Here is a 17,369-nt window from a genome sequence, read left to right as displayed (position 1 = left end):
ACAAAGTAAAACAATATATATAATGTAAGTAAATGCTTATTCTTAATGTATAAAAACTAAATCTGTGTTAAGTAGCCAAATAAAACGAGTAAATTTACATAGGAACTAAATTAGGAAGTGATCATTTGGAGAAAATGTTCAGCACCATGAATAAATTAAGAAACATAATTAAAGCAACTTAGATCACAGCTATTAAATGTAGCCATTATTAACAGGGCTGTGAAAAAATAGGTACACCTCCTCATGCATTGATATCAAAGTAATTGGTATACTCTTTCTAGAGAATAATCTGCCAATATTAAAGAACAAATATAATCTTGATCATTCCCTTTCATCTGATAACAGGAATATAACTCTAATAAATAATTCAAAAGAAATAATAGGTTTATATTTATTTATAATAATGGAATAGTATGTATATAGACTCAATTATAAAATATTACATAATAAATACAAATTATAAATAAAGAATAATATCACTGGAGAGAATAATTTTTAGAGGAACAGAAAATACTATATATACCTAATATTAAGGGAAATCAATAAAGAAACTTTGAAGAAAGGCTCATAGCATGAGATCTCTGTTGTGCACACTGCTTTGTCACATAACCACACCTTGTTTGTAAGACTCTGAATTCATTATACACACAGAAGCAGTGGTGCTCATTTCTTACCGTTCATCAGAATTGTTTGAGGTACTTTAAGAATGACAATAATAGGAATATAATCCTACAGAATAATTCCAAATACAGAATAGATACATATTTATTTATAATAATAACAGTAAAAAAAATTAAAAACCTGAACAATTATAAATGAAAAATTATGCCTGAGTTCCAGTTGCAACCAGATCTCTTTGGGAGTGGGCCTAGGCATCTGGTTTTTAAAAATTCTCTAGGTGATTATGATACACCATGAGGTTTGAAAGCCACCAGTGTAGAATGATGGATAATAATTCTTATCACCTCCAAAAGGAAAGAAAGGATACTGTATTATTTATTTATTTTTTGGGGGGGGTGCATGGTCCAGGTATCGAACCCAGGTCTCCTGCATGAAAGGCGGGCATTCTAACCACTGAACTACCCATGCACCCAGGGCACTGTATACTTTTACTTTATAAGAATGGTCAGTAATCCTGGTATAATGTGGACAGAAAGAACAACAATAATGCCAAATAAACAATTAAAATATTTAAAACTTAACAGTACAGAGCTATACTTACTGCCTACTAAATTAATAGCCTTATAAACCTTTAAGAATTCAAATTGTAAAAGTTGACACTATGAGGAGTTTATATTGAACCATATAATTTATGAAATTCTGTTGAGAATTATTTGATTAATATGTATTAAATTTATCCCTAAAATTCATAAATTGTTAGATTAGTAAGTAAAAATAGGTCTTTAATTTCTGATAACAGAAGATATTCATTCTTTTTTTTCACTTTTAATTGAAATATACAGAAAAGTGCCCATATATGTATAACTTGATGATTTTTCTTAAACTGAGTACTCTTGTATGATCACCAGATCCCTCCTGCCCCTTTCTGTCTTCACTTCTTAGATTGCCCTCAGTCCTGATTGTTCACAGCATAGAGCGTTTTCCTGTCTAGCTTTATATGATTAGAATTGTACAGGATGACTGACTCCTTTTGCAGCAGGCCTCTTAGCATTAATTTGTGCAATTATTCTTGGGTTATATGTGCTGGGTTGAAACTGTCATATACCCCAGAAAAGTCATGTTCTCCAGTCCCCATTCAACACTGCTGGGTGGGATCTCCCTGACCGTTTCCATGGAGATATGGCACACCCAATTGTGGGCAGCAACCCCTAACCAAATGGTTTCCATGGAGATGTGCCTCCACCCATCCAAGGTGGGGCTACCCCCTGGAGCCCTCCAATGAGGGAGATATTGATTCTTAATACATTTATTTTGCTATTAAGATATGACTTTTTCAAAGATGAAGTAGTAGTCACAATTTAGGAACTGTTTATATTTGAAATATGAAAAATTTTGAATGTGACTGTATTTGTGGTTTTCATACTTCTTTTTTCATTAAACCATTTAATTTTGTATTAGGTATCAGTAGCTGATCTTCCAGGTCTAATAGAAGGAGCGCATATGAACAAAGGAATGGGCCACAAATTCCTCAAGCATATAGAAAGAACTAGACAACTACTTTTTGTTGTAAGTCATGTACATACCAACTTAATGTTCAGATAAATGTGGAAATCACTTTAGTGTTCCTAGAAAATTTCTTTAATAAGAGTTATAGATAAAATAGTATTGTATTATTCTATTAACTGTTCAGGTGGAGGTCAAGTACAGTAGGTAATTTTTGTTTACAGTATGGGGGTAGAGATAGCATTGTTTAAATATACTACATCAGGTGTGACTTTGGCTATTCTTACTGAGATTTAATTCATTAAATTTCTGACAATACAAATTATATAATATCTGTTTCTTCTTTGATAGTACTAGAGTTAAATATGAGAATCTTTATATCATAAATTATCCATAAAATTTCTCATTTTATTAATGACTATCATTTTATCAGAGTAATTTATATAAATTAGTGACACATCAATTTTTCTTGTGAATTTTTGAAATTTACAGAATTCCTGTGAATTTCTGAAATTATCAATAAAGTATAGAGAAATTGTATTAAAAATCAACAGAAGTATAGAGTACAGAGCAAAGTAGAGAAATTTTTTAATTGACAAACTGAAACATTTCAAAACGCAGAGATGTATAGGTATGGCCCTTATATTAAAGTCTGTTGCTCTCACTTTCTTTTTTGTAGGTTGATATTTCTGGATTTCAGCTTTCTACCCAAACACAGTACAGAACTGCTTTTGAAACCATAATACTGCTTACAAAAGTAGGTTTTCTGCTTTCCTGTGTCACTGCATCTGTCTTTATATGTAGACAAGTAGGACTATAGGAAATAATATATAATAATTAAAGTAATTACATATTCCACCCCTACTTTTTAAACCTGTGATGTTAGGTAAAGAATTGTTTATACTTCCTGGCTCCAGTTCCTTAATAACCACCTACTCCTCAAACTACGGGGCTCTCTAAAGCCCTCCTTGATTACAACACTCTATTAGGTACTTCTCAGACTTTTTCTTGCATGAACTCTAAAGCATTTAAGTCAGTGACTATTTCTGTTTGAAACAGTCTCTGCTCTTGGCTTCATGGACCACAGTCCCATAGCTTAAAACTATTTCCTAGGCAATTTTGCAGTTGACTTTTTAGGCTGTTCTTTGCCCCTTTTTTAAATAGCATTCTTCAAAAAAGTGTAATCTCACCTAGTCCCATTGCTTCAGTTATGGTTAATATACTAAAAACTCCCATTATCTGTATCTGAAACCCAGATCTTTGCTTGAACTTTAGCCCGTTGCTATTGGATATTTTTTATTAAATGTCCCATGGGCACCTCAGACTTCATATGTATAAAAATGAATTAATTTTTCTTTTCTTCCCATCTTCCTCCAGAACTCTCCTGAGTTGTCTAAACCAGAAACCTGTGTGATGGTCTTGGTTTCATCTTTCTAACCACATACATCATTCATGTATACATCAGTTGTATATCCTACATATCTTTGAAACCCATCTATTTGTCTTCCTCCACAGTTACACTTAACCCTTCTCATTACAGATGAAATACTGTGTCCCTCCTGTCTAGTATTCCTTCTTCTGATCTCACTTCTCCCCAGTCCATTTTTATATGGCAGCCAGAGTGATATTTCTTAAAGAACCAAGCTGATGTCTGTTCCCTGCTTAAAACATTGCAGTGGTCCCCTATTGCTCTTAGGTTAAGGTCTATGAGGTGTGGCAAGGTTAGGGCCCCACCTAGCTGTCTAGCTTTATCACTTATCAGTCCATGCTTGATACCCCATTACGTTCTACATTCCAACCATACCAAACTTTTTTTTACCTTTTTCTAATACAACCTGATATCTCCCATTTCCAGGATTTAACAGCTCTTAATTCCTATGCCAGGAGGAGTTTGTCCTTCCTACCTCTCGTTGGCTTAGTTAACTCATACTCATTCTTCAGATCTTAACTTAGATTTTCATTCTTCAGAAACTCTGTCTTGCCCCTTTTAATCTGAATTAGGTTCCCTTTGTATATGCTGCCAAGGCGCTCCTATGCTTATCCTGTCATAGAATCATACAACTCCTCAGACTCAACTGTTAATGCCTAGGTTTTTTTTTGTTATGTTTTGTTTTGCGGGGGTGGGGGTATGTGCATGGTCTGGGAATCAAACCCGGGTATCCTGCATGAAAGGCAAGCATTCAACACTGAACCACTATAAATGCCTAATTTATTGCTTATATGCTTAACTCCATGAGGCAAGGGGCCATATTTATCCTGTTCAAGAAATGCTTTTTTATTCTTGAACAGGATAAATATTTAATGATGATAATAGCTAACATTTGTTGAATGCTTACAGTGTACCAAGCCCTTTACATGAATTATCTCCTTTAATCTTCACAAAGCTCTGTAAGGTAGATACTATTATTACCCATCCTACCTCCTCCTCAAAATGAAGTTTACAGAAGTTAATATTAATTGCCCAGGTTCAGAAAGCTAATAAGCGGTAGAGCCAATTCTAACTTAAGCTGTTTGATGATAGTGTTGATACTCTTAACCACTGCATATGATATTGAGATCAAGAAATCATCAGATATACTAGAAGTATATAAAGATTGATGAGTCAATCGTTTTCTATTAGTGAAGCTCTAATGAATATAATGACCTTAGAATCAATCACATTATATCCTCCTACAGCAATGAATTGCAACCATGGGCAACTTTGCCTCTCAGGACATTTGGCAATGTCTGGAGATTCAGTTGTCACAGCTGATGGTATGCTAATGGTATCAAATGAGTAGTGGCTAATAAATATCCAAGTAGATGCTAGTAAATATCCTACAGTGTGCAGGACCGTCCCTCTGGAAAAAAAATTAGCTGGTCCAAAATGTCGTTAGTGCTAAGGATAAGAAATGGTTTTACAGAGAATTGTTTTAGCTAACAGGAGAACGTTGATTTCTCTGTCAGTGGTAGGGGTCAGTCTAGTAGTTAGTGAAGTTCATCAAATGTAACTCCATGCTGTATGTATGTTTGAAGAATGAAGAGCCATAGGAAAGCAATTTGGACATACACAATATGGACATATATCCCTAATGCTGTTATTAATCTTATAGATGTCATAGTAAATATTAAAAATTAAGGTTAAAAAAAAAGGTTTTTCTTCAACTTCTTTGTGAGACCAAAGGGAAAAATGTTTATTTGGTGCAGAATTTATACTTTAGGTAGCACGTTACCTCATTTAATTTGTATGGTCAGTTTAGTTGCACACCATAAGGACATGGAATCCTGAATAGGGTATAAGATTCTGTTGCTTTGTACAGGTCTGGATGCCCTGATATATCCCAGAGTAATTTGGGGAGAGAATAAAAAAAGTATTTGCAAAGCCCCCTTGAGGGATTAGGAGAAGAAAGGAGGAAATATTAAACTTCCTTATCTGGGAATTCCTGATATTCTCGCAAGCAGTGGGGACAACCAATTCAATAGGCGAAGCCCTTGATCTTGGGGTTCACCCCTAATGAAACCTATTTCTGCAAAGTAGAAGCTAAGTCTACTTATAATTATTCCTAAGAGCAATCCCCAGAGGACCTCTTTTGTTGCTCAGATGTGGCCTCTAAGCCAACTCAGTAGGTAAGCTTGCTGCCCTCTCCCATGCATGGGACATGCCTCCCAGGGGTATAAATCTCCCTGGCAATGTGGGCAGGACACCCTGTATTAGCCGGGACCTGCCATTATGGAATTGAGAAAGCTTTCTTGACCAAAAGAGGGAAGAGAGAAATGAGACAAAATAAAGATTCAGTGGCTGAGGATTTCAGAATCAAGAGGATATCCTGGAGCTTATTCTTACGCATTATACAGATATTCCTTTTTAACTTATGTTGTATTGGAGTGGCTGGAGGAAAGTGCCTGAAACTGTTGAGCTGTGTTCCAATAGCCTTGATTCTTGAAGACAATTGTAAGCCATACAGCTTTTACAATGTGACCCTGTGATTGGGAAAATTTTGTTTCTGGTGCTCCTTTTACTCAGGGTATGGACAGATGAGTAAAAAAAATAAGGATAAATAAATAATACAGGCAGATAAAGTATAAAAATTGGGTACATTGAAATACTAGTCATCAATGAGAAGGAGGAGTAAGGGGTATCACATATATGAATTTTTTTTTTCTTCTTTCCTTTTTCTGGTACAAATGTTCTAAAATTTATCATGGTGATTAATACACAACTATGTGATGATATTGTGAGCCATTGATTGTATACCATATATGGACTGTATGTGTGTGAAGATTTCTCAGTAAAAATATTTTTAAAAAAAGTTTTAGAAGTTGTTTTGTTATTTGAAGTATAGAGAACCATTAAGAAATAATTAAGTGTGAAAGCCTGTTTGCTGCTTTCCTTCTGAACATGGAAAATAATAGCCTTGAATTTGTATCAGATCAGTGAGCCTAGAGTCTTCTGGCCTTCTTTTTGCCTTAGGGAAATGATTTAAAACACACTGTCCTTTTTACTCAAATTGAAAATTTCATCTGAGCATGTGAAAAATAATAAGCACATTGACATTTTAAAAAAATGATGGGTTTAATGAGATAAAATTCACATACCATAACATTCGCTCTTTCAAGGGTACAATTCAGTAGTTTTTAGTATATTACATAGTTGTGCAAACATCAACCACTATCTAATTCCAGAACATTTTTGTTATTCTGAAACAAACCCTGTACCCATTAGTAGTCTCTCCTCATTCTCCTGTCACCCTAGCTTTTAGCAACTTCTAATCTAGTTTCTTTTTCTGTAGATTTACTTATTCTGAGCATCTTTTATAAATGAAATTATATATGGTCTTCTATGACTGGTTTCCTTCACTTAGTATAATGTTTTCAAGGTTTATCTATGTTTGTAGCATGCCTGGGAACTCTGTTTTTTTTTTTTTCATTCCCAAATATATTTCATTGTATGGCTATTCCACATTTTGTTTACCCATTCATCAGTTGATATACATTTGAGTTGTTTACATCTTTTGGCTATTATGAATAATGTTGCTGTGAAGATTTGAGCATGGTACAAGTATTTTGTGTATATCATGTTTTCAGTTCTTGTGGATATGGTATATACCGGGAAGCAGAATTGCTGAGTCTTATGGTAACTCTCTTTAAGATTTTGAGGAACTCCTAAAACTGTTTTCCAAAGTGGTTGCACCATTTTACAACCCCACCAACAATTCTGAGGGTTCCAGTTTTTCTACATCCTTGTCAGTACTTTTCATTTTCTCTTTTTTTAATTTTAGTCATCCTAGTGAGATGAAGTATCATCTTATAGTTTTGATTTCACTTTACTGGTGATGAATAATGTTGAACATTTTTTCATGCACTTATTGGCCATTTGTATGTCTTCATTAGAGAAATGTCTATTAAATCCTTTTCCCAATTTTTAATGAGTTTTTAATTGTTGAGTTGTAAAAGTTTTTATATTCTGATGAATGCTGAATCAAGTCTCCAGTATCTTAGAGCAGCTAGAAGTAAAAATCTAAAATTGTGGAATTGTAACCCCGTGTCAAGCTCTGAAATATGTCCTACAACTAATTGTGGTGCTATGCTTTGAAATGTATTGCTTTTTTGTATATATGTTATTTTTCACAAAAAAAGAAGAAAAAGTTGATTGTCATGATAAAAATATATTTATGCCTTCTAGCCTCCTATATTCTGAAGCAGCTAGAAGGAAAAATCTGAGAGGATCGTATGGTAGCCCATGACAAACTTTGGGATCTGTCCTAAACTACCTGTTGAAGAGAGCTTTGAAAATCATTGCTTTTTTATTTCTCTGCTTTGTATTTATATTATACTATACAATAAAAAAGTTTTTAAAAAAATGAATTGACCATATTAAAAAAAGTTTGGTTTTTTTGGGGGGTACATGGTTTGGGGAAAAAAATTTTTTTATATTCTGGATATAAAAAAATATATACAAGTTCCTTAGCAGACATGGTTGGCAAATATTTACCTTTCTTTCTATGGATTTTCCTTTTTGAAGCATAAAAGGTTTTCATTCTAATGCAGTTCTTTTTATGTTTTTTTTCCTTTTGTTGCTTGTTCTTTTGGCATCATATCTAATAATCCATTGCTTTAATCCACAATCATAAATGTTTACTACTAAGCACATTAATTTTTTCCAAGGTTAGTATGAGGTATGGTATTAAATTGACATTACTGATTTTTTTAATTATATATGAGTGCTTTTAGAAGTCCAGATATCTGTATTTTGCTCTAAGCACAAAATTGCAACTATCTTTAGTTTCATATGAAGTAAGTTACACTAACATATGATCTAACCAGTAGGCATTTTCTGAATTGCATTTGTTAATCAGCTTTGTGGTTGTTGGGTATTATTGCATTTCAGGCATATGAATGAGTTTTAGATTGCCAGACATATAATTAAAGAAAGACATTACAAGTAGCTAGTTTACATGGATAATTTCATAAAATTATTTGACCTTTCTCTTTGAATTTAAAGGAATTGGAGTTGTATAAACAGGAACTTCAGACAAAACCTGCACTATTGGCAGTTAATAAAATGGATTTGCCAGGTGCCCAAGATAAATTACATGAACTGATGTACCAACTCCAGAATCCTAAAGGTAAACCCATTTTTTTCATTAATGCCTATTTTTGTGAATACTAACTATTGCATATAATGCTGTGAAGTGCTAAAATGGATGAAAAAGAAAAACTGACACCTTCAATTCTTAAACGTGTTTATTTAAAGAAAGAACACATACCACGTGAAGCATTTAAATAATATTGTAACATAATAATTATCAAGTTCTATAATGTTTGATTTGGACAGTAAGTTACTGGGACAAAAGTAAAGAAGGATTAATTAGAGCTAAAAAGGTCAGGCTTCATAAAGAAGTAAAAATTAAATTGGGCCCTTAAAGAGTGGATGTGATTTAGATAAGAAGAGGAAAAAGTCAACATTTTCCTGTGAGATATTACAGTTTAATTAACATACTTTCCAAGTTTTAGAACTTCCAGTTCCTTGGTACACTATAATTTAAAATCAAGTGTGTTTCTTTGCATGCCCATCCATGTAAGGAACCATCTCTTTAGCTTGTCCAGTCTCTTTCAATCTAGACTTTATAGTCTTTATCATCAAGTAAGTATGCTGTCATTTTTCCTATTACCTTGGCAGCAGGAAAGAGGGAAAAACATTGTATAACTATTGTCCATCCTTGGGGATATACATTGGGCTCATCTGAAATGATCTCCCGTTGAACTCTCCCCATACCCTTTTCAATTTTATAGTGGATCCTAGCTCCAGGGAAGATAAGCTTATACTTTAGGAAAGTTAAAAGACTGACCCACTGAGGCAATCTAAACTGTTCCAAATTATATTCTTTCAAAGAATATGTTGCCTCACCTTATTGTGTGAGAAGAAAACGGAAGCAAAATGTATTGGTTCTATAAGTAAATCACCTTTTCTAATTAGTCTTATACTTAATTTTGTTTGAAATATATTAATCCAGCAAATATTTAGTAAACATCTATCATGTGCCAAGTACTGTATCATTGTCATTAGTGAGTAAAAACCAAAGGTTCTGAGAATTTATTAGAGAGAAGGAAAAAAAAAAGAATTAAAAATGCAAAAGGCTCGCTGCTTGATGTGCACAGGAGCCAATTCTATGACCTCGGTGTGTTTTAAGAAGAACCTTTGTTGCAGGGTCAGCCAACAAGAAGACAGGAGGCAAGGCTCAAATCTGTCTCAACCTGAAAGCTAAGAGAGAGTTTAAGAGGATGGGAGGTAAAAGGGGGCTATGGGGAATGTTGATTTGGTATGATTTGATTGGCTAGGCATAGATTTGCCATGTATGGTAAGATAGACTTTCAATCAGATTTTCCTTGTTGACATACTTCATTGGATTTGCTTCTGATACCTCTCTTGATTCACTCAATTTGGGTTCTGAGGGAGATGATTTTAGTTTGCAGAGTCTTGGAGGTGAAGGATGTCAGTCCAGGTTTCTGTGCATGCTCAGGTTACATTGGCCCGCAAAACAAGCACAAATAGAGACAATGCTGCTAATACAAGCTTGCAAAACAAGCTCAAAAGGAGGAGTTACAAGAGTACCTAATGGGTTTTGAGCATTTTCACTAAGTTTTGGATTCCTTGGTTCACAAATTAGACCTCTTAATTTAGTTTTTACTTACTTTCAAAGACGATGAAAATCGGCTTAATTCTTTCTTCTTTTTCAGATTTCCTGCAGTTATTTGAAACAAACATGATTCCAGAGAGGATTATGAAATTCCAACATATCATCCCGATCTCTGCAATTACCAGAGAAGGAATTGAAGAATTAAAGAACTGTATAAGAAAATCACTGGATGAACAAGACAATCAGGAAAAGAATGCACGCCATCAGAATCAGTTGCTTAACTTAAGGATTTCCAATGCAGTATCTTATAGTGAGCCACCATCAAAGCATGCTATTCCTAGCTCTTAAATGGATATAATTTAAATCTGTTAAAAATGTTATGGATTCCTTTGTGTTAATTTCGAAGTTTTTCACAGGCATGTAAGTATTTTTTTAATATGATTACTAATCTTTTGGTACATGCACCATCTATGATACCTTTTAACCTATTCTTTTGTCTTTAAGGGGATTAACAGAGAAAGTAAAATGATAGTTTGTAAATTTATAATCAGTCCACTCACTAACTACCTGTAATAAAATCATCCTCTGACATGCCTTTATAATGTCTCTATTGAGGTCATTTTTAAAAATGATATTAATGGTTTCCATGTAATATTATTAGTGTCAGCAATAGGTTTGGTTTTGTTTTTTACATCTATCATGTACCTGGTTGCCCTAATATATAATAATACTGATTTTTTTAAAAAACCTTTTCAAAACCTTAAACCGGAACTTATGCTCAATCAAGATCACTGAAATATTTAATAGAAACCAACAATTATATATATTTGTTATTTAAGCTTTTGGATGATTTTTCTTTCTAAAAATTAATAGTATTTTTTCTAGTTTTGGAAGTGTCCTAGTTTGTTTCATTATCCAAATTCACAATTTAGTAAAGAAAGAATAAGTGCAAACCTTAAACAATGTTATCAATCATAAATATATTCTTTTTTCCCCCATATTTTTGGTTATAGCATTACTGAGATACAATTCACATACCATAAGTTCATTAAATTTGGGAAGATTTTGACTACTGTTTATTTAAATAATTTTTCTGCTCCTTTTTCTTACCTCCTTCTGGCATTCCCATTATATATTACATACATAATACATGTGTTTTCTGTATTATATTAACATAATTGTATCCCATGCCTGTTTGAGGCTCTGTTCATATTTTTTCTTTTTCCTTTGGGTTGTATAATCTCTATTCATCGCTATTCATCTGTCTTCAAGTTTGCCAGTTCTTTCTTCTGCTATTTCAAATCTGCTGCTGTGTAGATTTTTCATTTGTTATTGTACTTTTCAACCCAAAGTGTCCATTTGGTTCTTTTTTATAATTTGTCTTTTAATTATTATTCTCTGTTTGATAAGATACTATCAATATACCTTCCTTAACTTCTTTGTGCATATTTCCTTTAGTTCTTTGAATATATTTATATTGAAGTCTTTGTTAAATCTAACCTTTGATCACTATCTGTTGCCTAATTTTATTTCTGTGTATGGGACACACTTTCCTGTTTCTTCACATCTTATAATTTTTTATTGAAAGCTGGACATTTTTGATAATATACTGCTACAACTCTGGCTACTGGTCCTTTTTACCCTCTAGCACTGGTCATTGTTTGCTTGTTTATATTTTTTGAGTGTGACTAACTGGATCTTTCAGTGAAGTCTTTCCCGTTCTTGGATCTTCTGATGTTGCTCCTTGGAGAGGGTAGCCTTGACAGACAGTAATTCGTGAATGACTGTTTTGATCAGTGTTCTCTTCCTCTCTTTTCCTGACCACACCCACTTGCTGGGCTCCACTAATGGCTAACCGATTGTTCTATTGTTTTCAGTGCCCTGGGACATTATTTGTTCCACAGTCTGATATAATTAAATTTGGACTCATTTGCAGGGATAGTTTTTGTGGCCAGTGTTTGAGGTTCTGACCCCAGACGGGGTCTTTTGAGCTACCTCTTACCCTGATTTTTCTGGCAAATTAGCTGGCTTAAAGTTTAGTTTATATTGCTAATGAATCTATGTTTTCTTAATTACTTTTCACCATACCTTCTCCTGTTTTTGTGAGCACGTTTAGGCTTGTACTTTCCCACACACTTACAAATAAAATTAGCTCCTTTGGGAACTGATTTGGAGCTGTCCATTTTATGTTCTGCCTCCCACACTGCAAAATCTCTGAGTGTGGGCTCTGGAGTGAGGGGCATGGCAGGGTGGGGAGACAGTGGCATGCTTCTCTCTGAGTAACATCTCTTAGGCATGGGGTCATTAAAGGATTCCACATGAGACAGCAAGTTAAAGCTTAATAGTTTATTACTATAGAGAAAGAAACAGAGCAAAGGAGAATAGGCAGGTGGGAGCCAGTAAAACCTGCTAGCGGAAGGAAGGGAAAAATGGTTCCAACACTCATTCTCACAGCTTGTGGTTTTAAAGGAAAAACCGCGCCAAGAGGTGTGGGGGTGATGTGTGGCCACGGGCATCACTGGGAGATATCAGGCTGGTGCAGATCAGGACTTCATGCTCGTGGTTATCTGGCCTGGCCTCTGGCATGTGGGGTGTTGGCACATTTGTGCTCACTATCTTTTGTTGTCACATCAGGTCCTGTTAGAAGAGCTGCTGAGGGAGAGAAACTGAAGGGGCCCCCATGCCACAGAATCCATTTTATATGTTTAAGTTTTATTTTCTGATACCTAGCCAACATCCTGCTATAGGAGCTGGGCACTTGGCAGGGAGGGAGGATGTAGGCTTTAGTCTTCCCAGCTTGCTCCTATTGGTAGGGAACCCCCACCTTACAAGGAGCCAGAGCAAGGGTGATAAAGGCTCCAAATTTCTCAGGGCATCACACCCAAGGTAAAGTATCAGTCCCCTGAGTTGGGGGTTAGGGGGTAGAAAGTAGTACCTACTCCTTGGCTATATTGCCAGGAACTTAGCCTCTGCAACAGGTAGTTGGGGACAGGATGAGAAATGCTCATATGCTGTCCCTCCTGGGAAGACATCATGGCCCAAAATGAGAACCTAGGGGACAGGAAACCCTGTGTTCTTGAAGTAAGAGTTTCTGTCACACTGGGTTGGGATGGGGAGGAGGGAGTGGGTTCTGCTTAAATGCCACAGACTGTGGCTGCTCTCAGTGACTTTTAGTAGATTTCCTTGAATTAATTTATGCTGTATATCTAGGGATTTTTTTTTTTTAATTCTCACTTTTGTTTGAAAATGAGTCCACTGAGCTCCTTATTTTATTTTTCCAAAAATGAAACTCAGTATATTCTTAAGAGATTAAAATTTCTAAATTTCTAAAATTTTGCCTATTACAAAATATTTACTAATTGGATTTTTTTTGAGTTTTATTTTAAAATATACATGTTCATTGTGCAAAAATACAGAGTGTAAAATATAAAGTAAAATAAAAGTTTCCTTCTTTCTGTAATAGGCCCCCAGTCCTACTTCCCAGAGAGTACCAATATTAATAGTATATGTTCTTACAGAAGTTTTTTATGCATATATTTTTACCCACGTGAGTTTATTATATAAATCTCTTCCAGTTTTTTTTTTTACATAATAGTATCAAGCTAATAAACATCTAAGAAATTTTTTTTTTTTTTTTTTCACGTGGGCAGGCACCAGGAATCGAACCCAGGTCCTCTGGCATGGCAGGTGAGCATTCTTGCCTGCCGAGCTGCTGAGCCACCGTGGCCTGCCCCATCTAAGAAATATTCTTAATGCTACTTTTAAATTATTATAAATTACTTTGGAGTTTAATGCTTCTAAGTCCTTTACATATGGCTATTCATCTTTTCATAAGCATTAAATGGCACGATTTCAGTAATTCTGAACTTAAATTTCTTCTGATTTCACAATATAAGTTACTTTTTACAAGCATTTTTCCACTTTCATTTGTTCTGTTTTGTTCCCAATTCCAATTCCAGTCCTCAAATCAGTCTGTTCTTAAATTTCCTTTTTCTTCATTGCACAGGTATTTATTAAGTGTCTCCTATGTGCTTGGCACTGTGCAGAGTGCTGCATGTAATGTACAGTGTTGAATAGACAGGACCTGCTGCCTTCATGGATCTCACATTCTACAGCAGAAACCATGGTATTAGAATAACATGGTTCCACTTTACAACAAAGGAGTAAAGGGGGTGGATAGGGATTGGCATTTGAACATCTGTACTGATCAATGTGACCATGTTTCGTATTGAATGTCTTATGTTTATAACTTCCAGTGTCATTTCCCATTTTACCTCTCTTATTTCCTAAATCTCTATAACTAACAATGTTAGAACAGTTTCATCAGGTGAATTTCAGGAGTTACAACCCACCATAAGCTTATTTTGTGCTCTGGCAAAGATAGTAGATGTGCACACAATGCGCACTGAGAATGATGAAGAATTATACTATATATGCTTAGTCAGTAATGCCCAGGGTACTACTCTACAATAAAATGAAGCATTTTTTTCTGTGACTCACAAAATGTTCTCTTATTATTATTTTATAGTTACTAAAAATGTACTCTATGTACTGTTTTCTGACAGTTGATTTTTTATTTAAACAAAAGGAGAGGGCGGGCCACGGTGGTTCACCAGGCAGAGTTCTCGCCTGCCATGCCAGAGACCCAGGTTCGTTTCCTGGTGCCTGCCCATGCAAAAAAAAAAAAAAAAAGGAGAAAATCTGGCTTCCTTTTTTTATTTTTTAAAAATAAATTTGAAAGAAAATTAAAGATTCAGTTTGGAATAAATCTTCTAACATCATCTCAGATATATTTTATTTTGTCTTGAAGTGAGACTTTTACATTTTTACTTTTCAAAATGTTTATTTTTATAATACCAAATCATATTATTAAATAACCACGGTATCTGTTTGCTATGCATAGCAACTTTTTACTGAGTCCCAGTAATTCTTGCAGAGTTTGCTATATCAGATTTATTTACCTTCATGAAGTATAAGCTTATACTACCAGACTTTATCAGATATTAAGCATATTGTATTGTAATGTTCAGTCTGTGCTTTAAAGATTTCACCTATGAATAAACAAAAAATTCCAGAATACCTATTGCTATTTTGTGTTATATGTCCATATTTTTATCATAACAAAATGATAATGTAAAAGTAACATTTTTAATGGTAAACATTTATTATATAATAAGAGGGAAAAGCTGCTTTCATATTGGGAAAAATCAAGTTGAAGGTCTTTTACTTTGGGTTCTAGCCACTTAGTTTCTTATAAAATTATGTTCTCTTTTAGCTCAGTTTTGTTTGCTTTGGTAGTGAGGCGTCAGAGAGTCCTTTGAGAAGGCTAATGAAAGTTACAGATTTTTTCTTGCCAAAATACGCATAAATACTGAATTATTTTCCAAGCAGTTTCATAGATATGCAAAGTTCAGATGTAAAACATGGTTAATAAATTCCACCCAGAATTTGTATATCATTAGGACATGAAAAATATTGCTTCAAAACAACAGCATAGATACAATGACAAATTATAGCAAAAAAAAATAAGAAAATTAACAATAATATGAATTGTAAACCTAACACAAAAGACACCTTATTTTGAAAATGTGGCAAAATGTTGTTTGAAGTCTATATTGTGAACTGAATTAATGTGTAATTTTAAATCATTTAAGAGTATCTCAAATTTGGTTTAAATCTGTACCTTATAAAACAGACACATGAAGGTCTATAAACTTTGGTTAAGCATATGATCTGTGCTAGTAGTCATAACAGTTAAAATAGTAATGCTACCATGAAAAAAAGACATAGTCTTTGCCTTACAAAAGTTTAAACTCACGAATTTTAAGCCAATTAGATAAACATAGGTGGCATAAAATGTTCGCAGACATTTTATAATTTTTACTGCAAAGTTAAACAATAATGGAAAATAAAAATCTATTTTTTTAATTGAAGATTAAGGAAATATTTCAGAGAGGCATTTTATTTTGTTTTTCAATTAGAGGTTGGCAAATGGGAAAGTATCTGTCAGGAGAATTTCTTTAGCTTTGAATGGGTATCACTAGCCTGCTGAAGGAGAGAAGGAAAAGAAAAATAGGAAGCAGAAATGAGAAAGAAAGAAAAGTATGTATGTTGCAAAGTGGATAACAAGAATAATGTGGGGTTGCTGCCTCATACTGGCTATCATAAGGATGAAAAAGCCAAGGGCAATTTCAACTACAATTTCTGACCATAACCAACCACTAATTTTAGGCAGTTCTGATTTTTTCAAGTTTTAATGTTTTTCACTGTATGGCAGTTGCTTAATTAATTGTTGTTGGGTGTTTGGAAGATTTCAGAGACAGGGATAATCTATATATATATTAATAATGTGTTTATGATAGAATTTAAATCTTCTGGGGTGCCTAGATTCTAGGCTTTGTGAGGCATAGCCATTATCTGAATCATGGCCTTTGAAATACTTGGAATTTGAAGAACAGGATATACAGTTTCTGTAAAAAACTAATTTTGGAGCAGTATATGACAAGGTGGGCTCTTTTTCTGTTTATTTTGTTAACTGAGTGCATTGAAAAGTTGAAAGCAAAGGGCAAAAGCTTCCTTTGTTCATGGCACATATTTCAGTATATTTTTCTGAAAATGCCAGTATCTTCTGAGCAGTGTCTTCATTTTCTATTGGTTATCAAACATTATTATTGGTAATATTTCTATATAAAAGGCTTTAAGACAACTATGATCTAATTTTCTTACATTAAGAAAAGGACATGATTATAAAGCCACAATATATCTTCAATTTTATTTGTATATGGTTCCTACAAATTCAAAGAGATTGAGAATATTTGAAATCAAGAGCAGGCATTGAGTAAAAGATTAAGGCTTTGGATATATTTGAAGTATGATTAAATGGCAGAATAAATAAAAGCCCCTGGCCAACTGAATCCTAATAGGGAAAACAGGAGTACTATGTAATAATTCGGCCGTGGCTTCAGAAACAACTCTTTCCATGAACTGGTACTATTTTGGGGTCAAGAGAAATTGTGAGAGTGATATAGTGAGGACAACATGGCCTTTTCTATAAAAATATGAACCATAAAAAAAAATTAGAGGATCCAAGATGGCGTCTTAGTAAGGTACATGCGTCTTAGTTCCTCC

General features: G+C 34.1%; 1 protein-coding gene across 3 annotated transcripts in view; it reads left to right on the top strand.

Annotated features, from left to right (window-relative positions):
- Positions 1–15,312, top strand: part of GTPBP10 (GTP binding protein 10) — a 28,118-nt gene extending 12,806 nt beyond the window's left edge. The window contains exons 7-12 of one of the 3 annotated variants that reach the window (XR_013162133.1): positions 2,080–2,187; positions 2,804–2,881; positions 8,606–8,729; positions 9,812–9,892; positions 10,342–10,661; positions 14,248–15,312. Coding sequence is in view for 2 of the 3 variants with exons in the window: in XM_077126480.1 (XP_076982595.1) it covers positions 2,080–2,187; positions 2,804–2,881; positions 8,606–8,729; positions 9,812–9,892; positions 10,342–10,589 (639 nt within the window). In the remaining variant the exon portion in view is untranslated. Of the gene's footprint in view, positions 1–2,079; positions 2,188–2,803; positions 2,882–8,605; positions 8,730–9,811; positions 9,893–10,341; positions 10,840–14,247 lie in introns of those variants that run through there. The other 2 variants (XM_077126480.1, XM_077126963.1) reach the window with 2 other exon arrangements.
- Positions 15,313–17,369: the final 2,057 nt, after the last annotated feature.

Source organism: Tamandua tetradactyla, chromosome 1, assembly GCF_023851605.1.
Source record: "Tamandua tetradactyla isolate mTamTet1 chromosome 1, mTamTet1.pri, whole genome shotgun sequence".
NCBI classification, from domain to species: Eukaryota; Metazoa; Chordata; class Mammalia; order Pilosa; family Myrmecophagidae; genus Tamandua; species Tamandua tetradactyla.
The sequence above is the reverse complement of the archived record's forward strand: the minus strand, read 5'-3'. Positions and strand labels throughout refer to the sequence as shown.